Source organism: Augochlora pura, chromosome 10, assembly GCF_028453695.1.
Source record: "Augochlora pura isolate Apur16 chromosome 10, APUR_v2.2.1, whole genome shotgun sequence".
Classification (NCBI taxonomy): Eukaryota; Metazoa; Arthropoda; class Insecta; order Hymenoptera; family Halictidae; genus Augochlora; species Augochlora pura.
In genome coordinates, this window is record NC_135781.1 from 13,551,937 (window position 1) to 13,566,725 (window position 14,789).

The following is a 14,789-nucleotide window of genomic DNA, read 5'->3' on the forward strand; positions in this document are numbered from 1 at the left end:
AAAAGAGAATGTTGCAGCGAAATATATTCCCCAGCTGTATCACCGCAAGTTTCTGCCATAAAAATGCCGCGTACACAGCGACGGAAAAGTCGGAACGTAAGAGAGCGAGAGAAAGAGAGAGAGAGAGAGAGAGAGACAAAGGGAAAAAAGGCGGAGCTTTCAAGCCCGATGTAAATGAGACTTCTCGAACTAAGGGAAGCTTAACAATTAGAGTAAATCACCCGTGACCCCTCTGGTAATCTTCGTTGCCCTAACTGCGCGTACGCGTGCCAATTTTTCCGTAATTTCGTTCCGCAACCGTCGACGATACAGACCGTCCTAGTTTTGACTTGTTTTCGCTGTGATTACTGCTCGTACAATGCTCGTGAAGGGAGAGAACGAATTAAACCGCTAGCAACAGATGCTACTGCTCCGCTTTGCAGTTTAATTCGCGGCCGTGATAAGCGGAAGTTCCTCGGAAGGCCGGGGAATATATCTTTCGGATCCGTCGACGGGGATTAACGAGATGCTACGCTCAAGCGGATTCATCGTTCAGCTATAATAATTCATTTGGGGACTCTCCCCGCGATTTGTATGCCGTGAATCGAATGAGATTCTGCCATCGGCTGCGTAATCTCCTCTTCTTTCTTCATCGAGTTCTATATGCGCGTGATATATTTAACGGCGCTCCACTTTTGCAGTCGCAACTTTAATCCTCGCTGAAACATTCGAAATTTAGCGCAAATCTAGCTGCATTTATGTACTTCGCCTCTTTGACATCGGAATTAATAGAGACGTAGAACAGTTGCGATTTCACGATTGTTTTACTTTTTCCATGCGCTCTGCATCAATGGGATTTGTTGGCTTTCAAAAGTTGATTAAAACAGAATTAATATATTGCTGCGCGTTTCATCGGATCCACACATTACATGACGCAGCATTTTAATCATAGTTTACACTATTTACAATTGTGCTTTAAATATCTAATATTATACAATTCTGCGTAACAACACAAATTGATCGCTCGGAGGTTCAAACTCAACTGTCGACTGTCTATCGGTACAGCTGTTCTGTAACAACCCCTATCGTCAGTTATTTCATTAAGGGTTGTTCACTTCAGGGCAGTATCACATTACAGCGACTTGATTAAGACAATTCGCTGTAACAGTATTTTATCATAAATATAATCAAAAACTATGATTTTACTAGTCATATTCCATTACATTGTGACTTTTTCGAACTTTTTAGGGGCTAGAAGGCTAAACACTGCTGGGTCAGACAATCGTAAATCAGTTCCACGACCATTTTAGTGAAATTCATAACAAAATTGCACTTGTACCGAACAAATCAAATAACCATGACCCCATTTCAGTTTTACTCCACGGTAAAGTGTTCGAGAAACGCGAAGGAAGATCGGGTCGAGGAGATGCGACAAATGGGATAGCGAACATAACGAATGGATTCCAGCTAGTCAAATTTCGAACGGTGTCCTCGGAAGTGTACCCTCGATTTTCGGGATTTTCTTTCGGGCAAGAATACTCAGAAGATTGGAGAAAGACATTGGAGACTAGAAACAGGGACAGAGAGGGTGGATATAGGACGAGATAATGGGAGAGAGAGAGAGAGAGAGACGCAGGGAGTGAGCCGGGTATCGGGAAGAAGAAAAAATGCAAGTGAGAAAGCCTTTTGGATAGGAGGTGCGCATGCACGATGACGTTGATAGGTTGCAGGGGTGGGCCGGGGCTAGCGAGGGGAGACGGTGGTAAGGCAGACGGTTTGTATTTCAAATTTAAAAGCATTCGACAATGGACGCTTCTCGTATTGTTGACACACTCGACGACGAAGAGAGGAAAGAAGAAAGAAACGCACAGAAGTGTACGAGGAGAGAGGGAGAGAGAGAGAGCGAGAGAGAGGAAGAGAGAGAGAGAGAGGGAGAAAGAGAGAGGGGGGAGATGGACGTAGGGGTTCCTAGGGAGAGAAGGAGAATCAGGGGTGGCTGCAGTTCTGTAAAGGACTGCAGACAATTTCCGCAGGGCTTAGTGGCTTCGGGCTCTTCAAATAAATTATTCCGCGGATGAGCGACGCTGCTTATTTTTCAGCATTTTCCGTGCTGCCGGTGATGGGCGGCCAGAAGTGCACGCGAGACCGGCTAAATAGTATCGGTAACAAGGAACGATGCGCCCGTCCGTTTCATTTATTCGACGCGATGGTTAACGTCTCAGCTTACACAGTAATGAAATCCCTCTCAGCCGTTGGACGATTTCCAAAATTCGTAGAATCACTTCGCCGTAACTTCGAGTAGAATAGCTCGCCGGCTACGCGTCATTGATTCAAGTGCTCTCGGATAGAATCGTGTGCCTTGCAGATACTCGACTCGGCGGGATACGACTTTATCGTTCCGTCGGATTGCCGGGGACTTATCAACAGTGGTTTCATCCTCTATTCTCAATTTTCTTAGGAGCCCCGGATATTTCGGACGAATAAAATTAGACTTGCGCCGTCTTTTAATTAAGGAGAGAATTATACGAGTTTATTCAAAATATACAATAAATTTACCGGAGTTCAAGCTTGTTCCTTAAAACATTCCTTTCCTCTGGCTAATGATTGTTCGACCCTGGAACTTTATGCAAAAATATTGTTGCAGATTCATTACGAAATGCAGATAGATCAATAAAAAATTATTTTGTTTCTAATTAATGGAAATAGACGTATGAAGTTCTTGTTAATCTGTTTGCTTTGGCAAGTGCTGCAAAGACGCACAGAAAATAAGCAAACGAAGAATCTATATTTTCTGTGTAAAATCCTTTGTTTATTTATTTATTTATTTATTTATTTATTTATTCAATAAACAGGAAAGCCCTTTGGTATAAGCATTACAGAGTCATTCGCCGGTAATTAAAGCGCAAAGCAATTGCTATTTGAAGCGCTTAAATCGTAATTGTAATACTCCATTCAACGTAACGGCCTCATTCTCTAAAAATATATAATTTGAGCAAACTTGATCTCGAAGCGAGAAATAGGAATATCCAAAGAGTTATTGCACGTAGAACGAGACCGCAAGCAATTTAAAGTAAAGTTTCCGGAGGATCAACGTAGAATGTCTCAGATTTTGTCTCATCGATCCTGACTCTGTCATTCGAAGCGGTCGTTATATAAAAAGCGACTAAAACAAGTAGGACCATCGTTCTTCTTGCCAGTAATGTCTCGAATAGAAAAAGGGGGAAGTGGGAAAAGGGGCACGGTGTTCCCTGTGTCGTCGCGAACGTCTCTGAAATACTGGACATCGATTCAGAATATCTGGGAATGCGGGTCGTGCAGACATTCCCAAAGAGCTTTGACAATTTCACGAGTCTTTTCGCCCCATCCGGCCGCCATCAACCCTCTTCACCCTCGTAACCAGACATATGCAACCTCGCACGATGCGATCTCAATTGAATTTGTGAAAAATGTGATTCTTTTGGTCCCGCCGACATTTCTCCTCTAACATTCGCGACGATTTTGTGACACCGTCACGCGAACTTCCATCACTCGACATTACATTACACCAGCTACACTGTCTTCTAACTCGATTGATACGACCGTCCCTGACATAACTTGAAAGCTATCTATCGGATTTGCAATCTTCGCGACAACAACAAGAAGCTGACAGCAAAGAAATGATATCGTAATGTATCATAAAATAGACTGCGGATTTTTTGCCTCTGTGAGAAGAATTAAACTATCAACTATAAAACCAGAAGATTATTTTACAAATATTGCAATTCTTTAAGTACGAAATGAATGCTTGATCTTCGTTATAACTCTATATAATCATGAATTTATGGCATTATAATATTAATTAATTTATTTGCTACGTTTGCTGCAAATAATGCATATCTATCATACAAGAATTCTTCCCGAATTTTTAATTAACGGATATAAATTTCGACAGCCAAATACGGAGAACAGAAATAGCAGATCCAAAGTGATTTCAGGCAAATGTTGCCCGGATTTTCGCTGACAGTGACTTTCGTTTCGAACGCTAATAATTATTGTGCTACGTAATTACATGCAGCACGGGTGGCGCACTTGACACGAGCGTTTAATAATAAGAAACGATACGTCGGCGACGGGCGTAGCTCGCGAGAATTTCGCCGGGCGAAACGAGTTACGTTACGTACGCAGTAATAACATGCGGTCGTTCCCAGTTATCGGCAATTTTCCTCGGCCGTGTTCCGTCGCGCGACGCTTTTCGTAGAGCCTGGTCGCGACAATATAATGCAGTTAATAATCGCGTTCCGCGTCAGGTATCGCGGACACGAAAAGAACATGACGCGTGACACGGTGAGCGCGACACGACTATGAGAGGACGGGCAGGCACATTCGTGACAAGTCGCACGCGCTTGCACGCGCTCGCACACGCTCGCCTAGGATCGCGCGTACACAAGACGCGCCTTCCTTTCCTCGAAGCTCATTACAGACTTACAAATCTAATTGCACGCCACTTGTATCGTTATGTATATCACGGAACGCTCGCGCCACGAAGCAAACGGGAGGTACGTGCGGGAAATCGCGAAAGTGAGGAGAAACGCGACGACCATCGCCACGGTGGAGACGATGTACAAGGAAGGGTAGGTTAGCGTAGAAATATCTTAATTCGCCGGGCTCCGAGGAATTTCCTTTGAGCAGATAAATCGCCGCCGGAAACCGTATAGAAGGCAATAACATTTCGTGCGGATGTTCGCTAGATTAAGTAATTATTTCGACGCGCGTTCCCATGCTCCCAGCGAAATTGGAATCGGTATTTCGTCGTTCGATAATTCCAAACATTCTTTATCATTTGCATCAGGTGGGAATTGACGTTGCGTTAACGGAATTATCTGAAATTTATTGGACTCGCGCATTAAATTTGTAATTTAACGCGAAATCTGCCCTGCTGATCAGTATGATAGATTCCACATGGTTTATTTGAACATTTTGTACGTAAGGACTCTCCTGCAGGAACTGATTGAATCAGTTTCTTAATTCAAGCACATGCCACATAATTAAAATTGCAATATGTTTAAATAAGCTTAGTATTGTAATTCTGAACAAATAATAAATGTCGGGCGTGTTTAGTGCTAACAGAATTTCAAACAACTCCATACTTGTAACGAGAACGGTCAAGTCCATCGGCTGTCCATTATACCATCGTTGTTTGAAATATAAATCAATGAACACCGTTTATTATATGAGGAATATGAAAATGTTTGAAATTGCAAATGTTACAATATTGCTGACTGTAACAGTTTCTTACGCATTTTATGTCGAGGTAATCTGTGTTCATTTTATGTCGTTTATATTAACATTTTTATTATATCTTTAACGACGCATGATATACTTTATTAAATAATTCTTTAAGATAACATTAATAATAATAGTAATAATAATAACGATAATAATAACGAAAAAATTTTAGTAAATGTTTATGTACATAATTACATGGATCCGTCTGCGACAATTAATTTCTTAGAACATTGGAATGAAGTTTCTGATGATTAAATTATAATTTTCTTTAAAGATATAATACTTATAATTTAACTTTAATAAGTTACTTTAATAACTAATAATACAATTAAGTATAAAAAGGTTAACGATTAGATGTCTTTAAACGCCATTAGGAGCGTAATTAGAAAGATAATCCGTAGAAAATATGCGAATCTAGATACGGCGAATTAAATACAGCGAATATAGATGTTATGTACATTTTGAAAAAGTGATAGAGATAGAGAAGGCTCAAAGAAGTCTTATCAGTGCGTGATTATAGTCACGTGTACGCGATTGATTGAACTATTGCTGATCCGCGCGCGGCGCGATTAAACAGAAAGCTAATGAGGCTGTGGAGCCGTGGCACGTGCGATGCATGTATTTTTTAATCAGCGCGCAGGCCGATTAAGCGCAATTTGAGGGCCATTCTGATCGACCATAGGCGACACGCTGCGTGTGCTTACGCGGCAGGTTGCGAAATCATTGTCCCGGGCAAATAGAGAGAAACGGCGGGGCTATCGATTCGCGAAATCGCTCTTCCATCGCGCGTTCGCGGTGATTTTCGATAATATTAACGTTTTTGTCATTTGTTTGTGACACACGCGCGATGCAAGAGCGTCGCGATCCATTAGGGTGCGTATCCATTTGTTGTGTATTCGCGTATCGTATCATCGTCGCGTATCAATGTGGATGAACAAATGCGGCATCGTTGCGTGCACGCACCCGCGGATACGTATTTATGACATCGAACGGTGCAACGATACGATACGATGATACGAAACAAATGCGTACAGGGCTCGGTACGTTTTTCTGATCAATCCTGACTTTTCGATGAATGACTATATTCTTGTAACGAAGAAAGCGTGAACGATTGATCCTACAGTGCATCATTTCTCTTTATAAAAAATGATTGTGCATAGAAAATATATCGAAACATGGAAAACGTAATAAAATAAATAGTCCATTATTTTTAATGTATATGTTTTAAAAAAAAGGATGATTCATATATGAATTGACCAATTTTGGTGTTCTAAAAATCATAAATATGTCCATTCTTTCTATTTCATTTCACATATAGTGAGTATTATACATATAATGAGGAAAGAAAATTAAATAGTTAAATAATTATATTAATAAAATATCAAAGAAAATTTCGGTTATATAATTATGATTCTTTCCTCGAGGAGGAATGGAAATTTTGTTGAATAAATATATTTTGTACGTTCTCCTCGTATCATTTACGGCGAATTCTTTCGAAAAATTTATTATCTTACACAATTGTTCGACATGTAATCTTTCGACTTAAGATTTCGAGATACAAACGAAAAGCAAAATCGTTTCAGGAACGGAGTTTCGTCCGTCGCACAATTGCAAAGAGGATTTTAATACAGGAAAGGAGCGTAATATTTCGACGACCGTGCTAGCTAGCTGTTTCCGTCGGCCGTGAAACAGTCGAAAGCACGAAGGCACCGTTTCATTATCATTTCACGCCAAATTTCTCGGCAACCGGTTCACGATATTCCGGCTGGCTCATTCCGAAAGAAGAATACGGCTCCTGATTACGTACTTTTCTGTATCGTCGTCGAGTGCGCAGACACTTCATCGTTTTCATAATTCAGAGATCCCGTGGCGCGGAGAGGAGACACAGAGGAAAAGAGAAAGAGGGAGAGAGATGGGGGCGGTTAGGGGGCGGCCACGACGTAGATAATAAAAAACGAACGGAAGAGCGTTCTCGAGTGAAATATAAAACGGATGAAAGTGAGCGAAGTAGGTAACCGCGGACGATCTACTCGACTGTGTATAAACGAGATCTTTTTTTCCTTCTACCCTTGGGACGTTACGTCGAATTTTATCGAGGGGTGGGGGTCGTGAGTGAGAGAGAGATAGAGAGAGAAAGAGAGCGAGACAGATAGAGAGAAAAAGAGGGAGAGACGGAGAAGGAAAGACAGAGAACTCTCGCGTCGATACGATTCGAGACAGAGAGAGGATCCGTCGTCAGTGTCTCGCGACTTCCGGTCCGTGCCCGGACTACTTCTTCCACTCCCCCTTTTGTTTCGTTTATTTTCTCTCGCGCACAACACGACCGAAGGGCCTCTCCAGAATTACACGAGAGCGTTCATTAACGCAAGCGGAGACGAACGATCCGCTAATTAATGTGACGAAGCTTCTCAGTGGACGAGGAGAGACAGAGAGACCGAGCGTTGTAGTGCGCGCACTCTCTTGCAGGGCTTGCAGTTTTTGCACGTCCCCGCGCCACGCCTTTGGTTCCCTCCGCGTCTTGCGTCGTCGAAATAGAGCCACGGGGATAGAGGCGTAGGTGAACGAAGTCGGGGAAACAAAAGCTGGCCGAGGGAGAAAGAGAAAACAAAGAACAAATCTCAAGGACCCACCGAACGTGTCTGCAGAGCGACGTAGAAACGAAGGACGGGATCTTTATGAACGACGTTTGCTCTGTAAAATATTATATACACAATACGAGAATAACACAATGTTATGTAATGGTTTGTAGCAATTTGTTTTGCGAACGCGTGGGTATAACAAAATGACACAGATGCACTGGACTTTCAATTCCTTGTTTCACTTTTGAACAGTTTGGTTGCTTCTATCTAAGTATTGGTAGATACTAAAGATAGAAAGTAGATAGAAAATATTGGTCATGATCGTAGCGTGGTTCGGGAGAAAGAGACCTAGAAACGATCTGCTCTAAAAAAATGCTACTCTATTGCAAAATAATTCCCGATGTTAACTGTCGCGAGGTGAATGCTTTGAATAGTTTTATGGTATCCGTACTTGAATACATTTCAATTTTTATGCATAATTAACAGAGCCAAGTTCTATGAAACGAAAGTAGACCTTATTGGATCCGGAAGTAATAGCTATCGATTTTAAGCGATTAGCGGAAAATTTGAATTTAAATAGAAGTTAATGCGATACTACGCAACACAGAAATACCATTATAAGTCCAAGTCTATAATCTTGTTCTCTGTATCCAAATCATGTCTACAAACGAGCCTAAAAGTTATGAAAAATTCCTCTGCAATTCTCATTTTGCCACGTCTCACAAATGCTAAGATATCTGTTGCAGACTAAGTGGAGACAATTCGGACGATCGCGCGTTCTAATTAAAATTTTTGCCACCCATTCATTCGCCGCGAAACTCGTGTCAAATACATTTTCCCGTACCACGACCGCCACGTCCACATATGAATGAACATTGAAACCGGTTTGTCTGGGCCGCAGCCCTCCCATCGCTGTTCATTTCTCCACCCCTTACGAGCATCATACGGGCAACTGGCAAACAGAGGCGGGGGAGGGGGACGAGCAGGGAACGATAGAGGGTGGAAGGGGTTTCGTCTCGCGGATACATCGAACGGTTCCGGCCGCATGCAAACAAACGAATTAAACGAATTCCACGGGTTCAGAGGGAGGTTCCGCATTAACGACGACAAGCGCGCGGGACCCCGACGACTCTGCGTCCGCTCGGCGCGGCTCCGCTCCGCGACAACGTTTTCGACGTCGAAACTTTTCGGAGCGGCTCGGCCGGGTTTCCCGGGGCTGGTTTTACGCGCGCTTAGACAATTACGGGCTACGTGGCCGAGCGACACGCGTCGTTGCGTCCCCGCCATTGGCCGGAACCGCGATGCTTTTGGCAGAGATTAATCGGTCGGAGCTGCGACGTGTCACAGTTTGGCAAATACGTTTCTGCCCGCCGCGGCCCCACACCGTGGAGACAATACGCTGGGAATAATATCGTAAGGCGGGAATGGATAAGCGGCGGATAGGGCGGACAGAGAGAAATAGTTGCGGACATTAGCTGTCCACAGAGCCATAAGTACGACTACTGCGCGGTCGCTTCCGTAAGTACTCCGAATACGTATTAACCATAGGACCGCCACGCCGCGCCGCGCCACGTTGCCACCGGTATATCCAGACTCACATAAATTTTGCGTAATTCGCTCGACTAATGCAAATTGCGGGACCGCCGTACCAGTGTCTAACACCTTCTCGATAGTGCAAGGGACGCCGGGACTACCAGCGCGCAAGGACTGCCTGCCTCAACCTATTAATGTTGCGTCGTCGTCCGAGCTTGCTACTATCCTCATACTTTTTCCCGCGAATCTCTGGTCTTTCTTCGGTTTTAAAGCATCTCTGACTATATTAACCTTTTCGTTGCTTCAGCTGACTTACACCACCGGTTGCTTAACACTTTCACGGTTTCGTTAACAAGCTCAATAATTTCAAAAAATCAAAGTATAACGTTCTCTTCAACGTCCACGTGTTTTATAAACCCTTAACTCGTTAAGCGCTGTCTGTCGCCGGTGACTGTTGATAAATAATTTGACAAATTATTTTCTTCTATTAATACATTTTAAATAATTTGGGGGTCTTAAAAGAATATACCTAAAGGTTACTTGTTAACGACGGAGCATTCTTATTCAAACTTTCCTATACGTCGGGCGATTTTAACGAATTACTTTAGCACGTGTATACTCAAAATTTGATAAGTACTTTTGCAATTATCTATTTATTTATCTATCTATTTATTAGGAAGTACCTTTGCAGTAAATGCAATTGGAACAATAAATTGTGTTACAGCGTTACAAAGCAAAAAGGAAACGAAAGGAAAAGACAAAAGTGAAATTATAAGTGATAGATCATAGATCTAGTTGGAGAACGTTTGAAAATTACTTGATCACAGGTAAAAAATGTAATCCTAGCAAAGTAATAAATAAATTTTAATATATATTTTATTAAAATTTTCAAGAATTATACGTATTCAACTATCAGAAAAACACTAATAAATATGTGCTACAATGCTCAGGATAAAATGAGAATTCTCGTGTCCTATCGTCAACGCGTTAACAACTAACAGTCTGCTAAGTTAATACAGGTATCTCAAGCACAAAGGGATGTGAAGAATTAAATATTTGCCTAATATGCAATCAACTGAATATTTAAATGTCGGTTCGAGACTATTTAAGTGTCTGTCTGAAACAAACCCCATCCGTAGATCGAACTATAGAGGACATATCTCGGAAGAAGTCCACAGAAAAGTGCTCGGTTGGATCGTCAAAGTGCCGGCAGGTAATCGTATGATCTACGACACGGCTGGCGAGGAATCACAGCCGGCTGGACTAGTTTTTCACTGGTCGGGTGCGCGCGAGAGCTCGCCGAGATACTTATCGGAAAGTAGGGGGAGAGGTTGTTAGGCCGCGGAAAACCGGGCGTGTCTTGGTAGCGGCGTTCTATTACGCACTAATTAGGGGATCGTTAGTTCGCCGTGGCTAACGACCACTTAAGGTCACCGATATCCATTCGGGGGCCCCGTGAGAGACGCGTGGTGAAACAGTGACGGGGCAGAAAAAGGGGTAATGAGGGACAGCGCGATAGACAGGGGTCGGGGAGACTACTAGAGACTCTGCGAGAGCCGAACGAAGACGAACGACGACGTTATCGATTATTGTCCGTGGCGCAAGGAGACAGCCCCCGGGGCTGTGCGAGAAAAATCGGTTCGCACGGCCGCACCGCCACGCGGCGGTAGGCCGCAATCAAATGTGTGCCGCGAGAGCAATTAACTTCCGCGGAGTGCTCGATCGAGATAATTGATGTGGCACAGTCCCGGTTAATTGAAGTCGCCGATAGATAAATATTGCTTGCGTTCGGGTACAGGCGGTTTCTATTTGTCGCCGACAAGAAACTCGGGTCATTGAGGCTGATCGAAAGCGGGCGCAACAAAAGGAATTTCTTGTTGCGAAACATTCCGGTTCATCGAGGAAATAATTGAACATTATGCTTTCGTAGTTTAAGGCGACCGTACCAATCTGTCATAAAATTTACCACTGCCTGTTTCTTGAAATTCTAAAAATTCGTCATTTCGTTCCATTCATTTCGTTATAGTATAAGAAAATGTACTAATAGAGTAATAATTGAACGTTATGATATCGTAGCCTAACGCGACAGTCTCCATTTATCATAAAGTTTATTACTGCCTGTTTCTTGAAATTCTAAAAATTCGTCATTTTTATAAGACACTGCATGGCAATCGGTTGCAATATTTTCATCTCATTCATTTCGTTATAGTGTAAAAAATTATACAATGATCAAATTACGTTCGAATCACGGAGGAATAATTGATATTGGAAAATTTAGATCGCGTGAAAAATGAAACACGGAGAATGTTTGCTGTTTTGGTTGACACCTGAGTTAACCGTGTAAAGGGAGGATCGACCGCGTTACGTTACGAATTTTTATTCCCGTGTTGCGATCGCGTGAATACAATTAAAGAGACTTTACTGTTGCAACTTGGGCGAAGCAATCGGTAATATGATTTAAAACGCAGACCACGCTCGAGGAATAATACGCTACTGCGCTCAGTGTACTTACTTTCTTGCCGTCCAATTCGTGATTCCCCTGCGCGAGTACTTTATCTACACTCGCGGGGTCTGCGAATGTGATAAATCCAAATCCCCTGCAACACACAATAATTATACGTTAGTTACGTGCCCGTAAAGTGACAAATTACGGGTCAGCTATACAGCTACGCTTAGGTATAGTCTGTAGGAACAGATGCGGAGAAAATTAATATTTCCTTCCGATACAATTAGAAATCCCGCACTTTGTACTTCATTACTTATACGCCCCTACGAGGCTGTTGTACGTTCGTGTGCGCACAGCGGACGAAAGCTTCATTCGTTTACAAGATAATCTCTCTCAGGGAACAACAAATAAATGTACAACGCGTATGTACAATTTCACTTTGCGGATATATATTACACAAACGTGTAGTAAACACATCAACGTCCTTAAGTTTAGCCATTACAAAAAAGAGTTACTTTAAATTGTTAGAAATATTGTGTGCATATAAGAATTTTTGTCATGATTCCACATTTTAACTCCGTTTATTGTCCCTGACTGGCTGTGTAACTTTACGAAAAACACAGACTTCGTAGACAAATTCAACCCCTTGCAGTACAATAACGAGTCAAACTCGTGATAAAGATTCCATATGAGATCTACTAAATATGAACATTATTAATTTCTTCTACGTATAAATAAAGATAAATTCTTCTTTTATCAAAGTCTAGGAACAAACGTACATAAACACGATAAAAAAAACAATAATCGTCTGGTCCTATTATTAAAAATATTGAGGACAAATAAGTGCTGATCATCGCATCGTGAAAGGAATGGTAATGCAATGGGTTAAAGTGATTAAAATTCTGTCGAACAAATGCTCTAACGTCTGCGCTACCTATGTTATAAGAAAACCACCCTTATTCCAGTCATTACAAATCTACTTTCAGCACGCAACCAAGACAAGTTTAGCAAATGAATTTACTCAGATATCGGAATATATACATGTAGGATGTCGCGAGCGCGGTGACTTGGTGGATGGCCGGGTGTTGCGCTCGGCGGGAAAAAACAAAGGAAAGCGATCAGCGGTAACGCGGAGAGGATCGCCGAAGCGATCCTCAGTTGTGATCGGTCGTAGCTGCGGTGAATAGCTAATAATTGTATTTCGTTTTTGTACCTATATCTCTCACATTTTATTCTATTAATAAAGTTGCTTTTTTCGTTATTAAGACATTGCGATATTGCGGGAGTCAATCACCTAAAACCCGATCCTACATACATATATAGTTTTGTCGGATAACGTCACATCGAGTTTTAATAATTATGCATACGCTCATTTCAGACATATATTTTTTAGAAATGTTATTTACAAATTGCCATCACGCTGGCTAGAGGTCATAGGTAACGAAATTAAATTGTACAATAAATATTATTAAACGTACGAAAAATTGATTATATTTTTTCACTTTGCAGACAGAAATTTCCGGTAGACCTATAGATATACATAGATGGTTGGCGAATCGCCGAAGTTGCACCGTAAACAAAAATTCGGCAAATCCAGGTGTTCCCAGTAGGAAAACTCGTGTCAAGAGTCACGATCCCATATTCGCGGAATTATTTCGTCCCTTGTGCCGGCTCTTTTTCCGAGAGTGCACGCTCGCACGCTCGCCGAACATATCGCCGTTCCGGGCAAGTCGTGGGCGGAGGTCGAAGTCGCCGCTCGAGTGAAACAAATATCGGCCGGCGTCCGGTGCCATAAATTTCGCGCGGGACACCGTGTACATACAGATATATTAAAAGATAGTTTGGCGAGGGAGCTGGAACAGGGGAGCGAGGCAGGGGAGTGGGGTTGAAGAACGTGGCTCGTCGGGGGTTGGAGCCTGTCTGGATGTACACGTTACGATACGCCGTGGCGGCGAGGACCGGACGCAAAGCGGTTTGCATTTTTCATGCTGGGACCGCCGCGGCAGTTATTGAAAATATTTACATGTTATTTATGGGGCACACATGCTTCAGGAACCAAAGCAGGCGCCAATTTCTCCGATGTAACTCCTCCGCGCCGCGCCGCGCGGCGTCGCACCGCGCCGTTCCTTTTCCTGCGTCGCTTCCTTTTTCTCTCGGTCCGTGTGAAATCTCACCTTTTCCGTTTTCTTTTCTCGCCAGCCTGCCCGGGAACACCGTATATACATTCGTCATTCTCCATGCGTCGCATCGAGAATTCCACGAAACGTTCCGCGCCACGGTTCTTTCCCGCGCCCTTTCTTTCTTCCTCTCTCGGGCTGTCGCCTTTCGCCGGGACAAGAAACAACGAGCATACTCGTATGGATTGAATTTTTGATGGCCCCAGCTACGTTCCGAACCAGCATCTATGTCCTTTCGCGTTCTCCGGCCGCGACTCCCTAGACCTCCACAACTGGCATATTATCGAGCTACGCGACACGGTTCCGTCGCGTCGCGTCGCGTCGGCTGTTTCCAGCACGCGACATATACCTGAAGAGATATTATTTGGGACGGCTCTCTCTCTCTCTCTCTCTCTCACTCACTCTCTCTCTCACTCCCTCCCTCCCTCCCTCACTCTCTCTCTCGTCGACGACGACCCAAATACGTGCGGGACACATCCGCCCTGTCGAGCTCGGTGTCGCGTGAACCTCGGCCATTTTTGTACATCGTTCGGGGAATTTACCGTCCCGGGACACAATATTGTGGACCCGCGAAATTGCTAGGTCCTCCGGCTTGTTTGCGCAAATCGAATGTCACGCTTAAACGGCTGGCCTATAGGGTTTCTGCTGCGCACACTGTTCAATAGCCGATTAAAGGCCATCGTTCATCATGTGCAGCGACGGGCTCGTTGCTTGCGAAACGCACAGACAATTTAAATAATTTTTCTTTCGCTTCACTCCTGCACCGATAGTGCTGAACAGATCTTCGATACTGCTAAACAGATCTTCCTC

At 43.2% G+C, this 14,789-nt stretch overlaps 1 protein-coding gene across 2 annotated transcripts in view; it reads right to left on the reverse strand.

Moving 5' to 3' along the window:
* The window catches only part of Rbp6 (RNA-binding protein 6), an 895,262-nt gene that overhangs the window by 415,290 nt on the left and 465,183 nt on the right, over window positions 1-14,789 (reverse strand). For both annotated transcript variants that reach the window (XM_078192887.1, XM_078192889.1), the window contains exon 3: window positions 11,869-11,953. In XM_078192887.1, the coding sequence (XP_078049013.1) occupies window positions 11,869-11,953 (85 nt within the window). The remainder of the gene's footprint in view (window positions 1-11,868; window positions 11,954-14,789) is intronic.